Source organism: Centruroides sculpturatus, unplaced genomic scaffold, assembly GCF_000671375.1.
Source record: "Centruroides sculpturatus isolate CEXI.00-Female unplaced genomic scaffold, Cexi_2.0 scaffold4195, whole genome shotgun sequence".
Lineage (NCBI taxonomy): Eukaryota > Metazoa > Arthropoda > Arachnida > Scorpiones > Buthidae > Centruroides > Centruroides sculpturatus.
The window spans coordinates 1-7218 of NW_019388284.1; the positions used below are offsets into that span (position 1 = coordinate 1).

General features: G+C 28.8%; 1 protein-coding gene across 1 annotated transcript; it reads right to left on the reverse strand.

Annotated features, from left to right (window-relative positions):
* Nucleotides 1–1079: 1079 nt before the first annotated feature.
* On the reverse strand, nucleotides 1080–6962 carry LOC111616853 (membrane-bound transcription factor site-1 protease-like; the record flags this gene model as incomplete). The annotated part of the gene is made up of 9 exons (XM_023358206.1): nucleotides 1080–1157; nucleotides 1238–1281; nucleotides 1856–1936; nucleotides 2087–2243; nucleotides 4446–4481; nucleotides 4622–4701; nucleotides 4848–4943; nucleotides 5989–6065; nucleotides 6738–6962. Coding segments are annotated over 9 exons (874 nt in total), but the record flags the coding sequence as incomplete, so codon positions are not given.
* Nucleotides 6963–7218: the final 256 nt, after the last annotated feature.

The window sequence follows — 7218 nt, forward strand, 5'->3', positions numbered from 1 at the left end:
TGGCTCTCTGCTGTGGAATACTTTTTGCAGGTAAGTCTATAGCCGTTGCATAAATATCAAATCGTTGCTTCCATAAACTCCAATTTTCTGGATTCGACGTGTCCATAGAAAATGGTTCCGGAGGAGTTAAACTATTCATCTCGCTTTTTAATTATATATTTTTTTCCTGTCACTTTAAAGTAATCGTTATTTTGATATACAAAGGAGACTGTCTGTCTGCCACAGCGTCAACCTTTAAACGAAGTTTCTAATTACTTGTTGAGCTGGCGCGTGTTCATTAAGCCTCGTTGCCTTTACTGGCTTAATTATCCGCTGCCAACATGTTTTATATGGTTTACTATGTGTTTACACGCCGTTCATGACGCACTTAAGACCCCCAGTAAGACAGGAATACAAACACTTACTCTGAATACTTTATTCAGGGTTCTACTTGGACCGGACGATCTCCAGTCGCATACATTAAACAGGACGGTCCATCTTGCACGTGCCGCTCTCTCTCTGGTGTTGCCAGATCTTTCCGTAACAACCCTTATTCAGGTGTTAAGGTAATTGAAAATCTTTTAAAATAACAACAACACTTCACAATAAATTCAGTCAAACTCTGTTATTATATATCAGTTTATGCAGAGTCTGTGTTAGTTAATGCAAAGTAGATTTGTAGTCCCATGATAAGAATAGGCATTCCAGTGATAAAAAGAGTTCTGTTAACACAAAATATTGGTTATTATGTAATAAGAATGTCGTGCTTTCATGAATTCAGCAATTATATTGTGTCATTTAATGCAAAGTATACTCTTTACATCTTCTTCAAAGTTACATGAACCAGGGGTGTGTTTTTTGAGTTTAGTATTGACCATAATGCTTACATCAATGTTATCGCAGTTGCCACAATGCAGGTGATATGCTATACCAATGACGTTCACTTGAAATTCAAAAATTACACTTTCTCTTATAGTAAAGTTGTTATAGTAACAAATTGCCAATTTTTAAGTCCCTTTAACTTTGTATTAATGAGATTTGATTGTATTATAAATATGAATAAATGTATCATAACATATTAGAATGAAAATCCAACAAACCTTGATTGTTCAGACTTCTCTTTATGACTAATCCATTTTCAGGAAACCTGGCAATTGATGTTCCTGAAGCATAATACACTGAAATATTTAAATATTTTAGTCAATACATTTAGTAACTTTTCTTCGAATTATAAAATATACATTGTAATGGTACGTACTTTCGTGATTTCCTAAAGTGAAATCACCTTCGTAAACTTCATCTCTATTAAAACATACAAAAAAATCAACTAGATAAAGTTTTTCACATTAAATATTAGCAATCTAGATGCTACTAACAAATTTCATTTTTACTTCAGAATTATTTTAACTTTATTAATTATAACTTGCATGCTTGGTTAAAAATATACACAAGGTTATAACCTAGTACATATAGACGTACGTATGACGCGTTTTAAATTATGCAAGGTTGCATTCTAAACAAGTTGTTTGTACATTAAATTTCTATAATATAAAAATATTTTGCCATTTAAACTAATAGCAAATGACATAGTTATATTCTGAACATATGAAGAATTAAGAAAAAACAAGAAGCTGGAAATTAAAGAGTCAATTTCAACACATAAAAATAAATGAGTGGTTATACTTAATTTAGTTTAACAGTTTTTGTTTGTAAATACATATCTTATTGTGAGTTATGAATAAAACTTGAATAAGGAAAATTTTATGTTGACTCATCAGTGACCATATGGTTCTTCTTCAAAGCAAATGCGCAAAGTAAATAATTGAATTTCAATACATTCAAAGATATATATTCAGTTGAAAAATTAGAATCTTACCCAAAAGCCATTCCCCAAGGAGCCAATAAATCATTTAATGCTGGTATATTAGCACCACCAGTGTCTGGCATCCACCATTGCCTAAAAAAAATATATACTATATTACTGATATAAATATAGACCAAAAATCCAATCATTTAGATTTACAATTAATTAATCCAAGCTCTAATTATATCAGAAATTATTTCCTCTAACATAATATAATGTTTGAAAATCTTAAAGAAAACTAACCTAGTGTTTTCATCATAAAACTTCACTTTTCTCATGACTGAAACATTGTACCAATCAGCAAATACTATCAATGACAAACCAGAATCAATATCTCTCTTTAACTTTGCTACTTCTTCCGGAAAATATTCTTCTTCGCTATCGACAATAAGCAAGACTCCTAAAAATATAAATTAAATATAGTTAAGAAATAAAATATTTACACTTTTTAAAGAATTAAAAAAATTTTTTATTATTATTTGTTAAATTGCATAATCTTTGGCTTGTGTACAAGTGTCTAAAACATAAGGACAAACACAATTTCTAGTGGCGACGACTAGAAAAACAATGCCCGAATTATTTGGTGACAAGCCTGCCATGACGTCGCAAGTGCTGGATTATAGTCCGAGGTGGACAGATCTCTGCCCAGGTATTGGTAAATAGTTGCGATCCACCTACGTTACTTTTTATTGCTTTAATTTGTAAAACCCTACAAATTGTTGTATATTAACCTGTGTTATATGTCGAGTAACGCAGTTCTCGCCGCATTTGTCTACAGTTCTCTCTACTCGCGTAAAAATGCCAGTTCATCCTTAAGTTATGGACATGTGGGTACTTGAGTAAATAAATTCTCTGTTATTTTATTTTATGAAAACTAAATGAGATAACAACAAATCAGAACCTTCTTCCAGAAACTTACTATAAATACCACAACCGATCTTTTGGCCGAATCACAGCCAGATCTGTTAAAGCTTTTTTTTTGGGGCTGAACTTAATTTTAATATGTTTTGTTAAGGAACATTTATATACAGAAAGTTAAATACAGTATTTTGAAAAGAAGTACAGAATATTACTTATCGGTGTTAAGTTTTTGTTTGCTTTGTTTTCTCTTTTACATTTACAATTACAATAAAAGTAGAATTTAGTGTATGTAAGATTGGAAAATTTATTAAACTCAACTGTAGCCAAATGTGAGGCATAAGTTTTGACTAAAAGTAAAATAAAAATGTGTAAGCAAATAAATTAGTAAATTAGCTGAACTATTTACCATATTTACCATTGATTTTTTTTAATTTTAAATGTTTTCTGCTAAATTCATTCTATAATGATTTAGGGGAGAGATTTTTTTTCTTTAATAACATCTAAATAGCAGACATTTACCGTATTTACTTGGGTATAAGATGATCTCACATATAGGATGAGATGTGACTTTAGAGATCAAATTAAAGAAAATTAGATTTATTAATATAGTTCTAATTTTATTTCGTTTAATCACAAAATACTATCAAATGAACGTATTAAGGCAAGCAATCAAGTTTGCCTTAACACTTACCGTGCTATGACCATAAAATTATGTTTGATGAACGTGAATTACGTGATGAATGGAAAACAAAACCAAAACATTTTATTGCACGTGACCGGAAAAAGTTTACTTTTAAAGATTCAGAATGTGCTAATAATCGTTAAAAATAACAATTTAACTAATCTAAAATAACTATATTTATGATCATTGCTAAGTGACCTGTATTTCATTAATGTTTTTACAAATAACGAGAAACTATTTTTTGCGAACGAATGAGATGCAACGTGGTTTTTAATTGATGGATGTAGGATTAAACCAATAAACAAAAGGGTGCATGTCTTAATTTGTTTACAGTAAGTGCAAACTTATGATAAATAGACTGTAGACCTATAATGGCAGCATGAAGTATACACGGTTCACAGAAATTATTGCAAAAACACAAAGAATCCTTCGTTCACACGTATAGGACAACATAGGTTTTTGAAGCAGTGAAAAATGAATAAAAACCTCGTCTTATATGCAAGTAAATACGGTATATCAGAAAATGTATAAAAAAGTACTTAAACACATTTGGTATTAGAGATGGCATCAAAGTACCATAGTAGTAGTAAACTGGCCCAATTAATCCGGCAATCATTTAGCTTATTATAAAAGTATCAGGCATTGAGATGCTTATGTATATATAAATACATTTTTCTATACAAGTTTAAATGCTTTATTATTTCATATATTATTTTTTGACAAATTGGCCACCTGTTCCATTAGATACATGTTAACGACTGTTCATTACACTTTTAAAATATAGAAACTAGTCGAACCATGATATTTTTTGATAATGACGTCTCTTCTCATAAATTTAATCTCCATGTATGTATTTATTAAGACACACAAAATTCAGAATATCTACATATTTTTTATAAAGTATGAAGATAATATTTGTCATATAGTATTAATAAATGTAAAATGCTAATAAGGTTAACTTTGATTACAGAGGAAATGGAATGCTCTCCAATGTTTAAACTATATTTTAATTTGATTTAATAATTCGGTTTCTTATTCAAATATCCGAATTAAACTTACCATACTGATTAGCATCGAAACACGTAAATGGAGAACCTTAAAAATATAAAAATACATAAAACTGAGTTAAAACTTATTTTAAAATTATTATTTTTTATATATTTAAATTTATTTTAATATAAATTTAAATCAAATAATGTTTTAATATTATATTTGGTAAAATAAAAATGTCTTACCAAGTACTTCGATGTAATAGCCGTTATTGCGTAAATGTTGATACATTTCTTTAAAATTTGTGTGAATGTGATCACCGTTCCTGAAAATTTACAGATCGGATTTATTATTAATTTAACAAATTATATTCGTAAGAAAACCTACAGTCGGAATAATACAAAACACGTTCATTTACGAACCATTTCTGAAACCCGTCGATCACCGTGTTACTTTCTGTAATATACTTACCAATCGAGCGGATCATTCTTCATGCGGAGGTTGTCTCGAGGAAAATAACCGGGAGGATAACGGAGATTATGATATTGGTCCCAAAGAATGCGTTTGCTTTAAATTATCAAATGGCAGTTTAAAATTTATGTAAAGTTATAATTAAAAAACGTAAAAAATATCAACATTTACTAAACGTTTTTCTACAACCCAAAACATTACTACACATTTAAATAAATACATATTATATCATAATTAAACAATAAATTAGTGTTTTAAAGTAATTATTAGTGTAATTGATAACTTTGTAGAATTTATTATGTTTATTGAAAATAAATTTTAAAATATTATATAACTAATAAAAATATACTAATATAATGCTTGAAACAGAACACTGCAAATATCTATAAAGTCTTTGTTAAAATAAACAAGCCAAAAGTGCATTAAAATCAGAGGAAAAATCAGATATAATGTAGCTGAAGGATGTGCGATTAGCAAGATTAATTTCTTAAATTGATATTTTGTCCATTTATCACCAATCGTATTTATAGAAGCCAATTAACATAACGTAGGGTTGTTTTGTTTTACTGATAAGTCTCTGGTGTATACAATATTTTCTTGTTTAATTGCTCTACTAATGAGTTCGTCATTTATACAGAAGTTAAAACTAAACGTTACTCACATAGCTGAACATTAAACGAATAATAAAGAACAATATTAAGTATATATGCTATATCTGGTTCCTTTAAGCCAATTTGATCTGATATAAGTTTTCTGTATGCACGTCAGGACTTCAGACTAGTAAGCATTTGTAAAACAGTTTGTATTTTGATAGATAATCCATATAATCGTCTCACTTCCCAAGTCTTTGTGTTTATTAAATTTTCAAAGTAAACTGGTTTTATCAGTTTACAAAATGTTTTATTTATGATGTAGCTTAAAAATATAGTTTTTTTAATTATTTAAAAAGTTTTATAATATATTTTCATACCATTTTCAACAATCTAATGCCTTTTGTATTTATATTCTAATACAAGATATAAACTGTCGAGAATAATGAGAGAAGGAACAAAACTTGTTGGATTTTTGGCAAAACTGATAACTTTTCACATTAATTATTGGTTAAAAAACTCATTATTTGTAAGTAGTTAAATTATTATACCTTCTTGGAGGAGTGGGTATAATTTTTACCCTTACGGGCAGTTTTATTGATGATTGATGCGATTCCACTTCGCCATCCTACAAAATAAAAATGATAAATGAGACAAAAAAATCTTAATGATGCTATTAAATAATATGTTTAAATCCACTATATTCTTGAATTATTAAAATTAAAAGTTTTATTAAATAAAAATAATTTAAAATTCGAAATTATGTACTGGAACCCCTGCATATATCGAATAGTCTGTAAAGAAAACAAACGTTTTTAGTGGACTTAAGCCACCATAATTTATGGCTGCCTTTCTAACATTCAGATTCATTTGTCTTCTTTACAAACTATTCAATGTAAGCTCGAGTTTGAATACATAATTTTGGTTTACAGTTTATCCAGTTATAATTATGGCATTAAACGTGAAAGTAATTTATCTTATTAATTCACAATATGCTAATATATTCATAGGTTGCCTAGTGGCACATTACTTCTTGCCACCTACATTTGGTCAGCCATGCCATTGGAAAACAAAATCAACAAGGCAAATTCCTGATTTTCAAATATTAACAAAAATTCCTAGTGTTTTTCTTCATTTTCCTCAACATTCTAGATGCTTAGGGACCACAAATTTAATAATATACTTGGAGTTTAATTTTTAAAAATAAATTTATGGACAAAAAGACATATTATGAATGTAGTAAAATCACAACTTTTTAAGAAAACAATAGTCAAAATACTATTTTTAAAATTTTTCTTACCTGAGGTGGCGATTCTACCGTTAACGATATATGACCTTGAGCAATACCTTCCCAGTGAATGGCCGATTCCACCGCCGAAAGATGTACCGCCAAATACCCGGACCAAGGCCATAACACTTCCGAGTAACTAAATGCAATTTTTAAATAGTGTCCGAACTGAGGCGTGTAAGGATGCCATAATGGCTGCAAACATATAATTTCAGATTTTACAATAAAAAATAATTCCTGAAAAATGCGTTACTGATATAAAATTCTTTTTCTGTGTTAATTAATTTTCAGAGGAAAAAAAAATAACACAGAAGATAATAAAGATTAAGAGACATTGTTCTAATTAGAGATCCGATTGAAAGGAAAGAACATTAAGAAAAAAAAAAGGAACTCTTTTCTGATTATTTTAATTACTTGAAACGCCAACAAAATAAACGTTTGTTCTTCTCTTCTTTTAATTTTCTGAATATCAAACTTTAATTTAATCAATTTA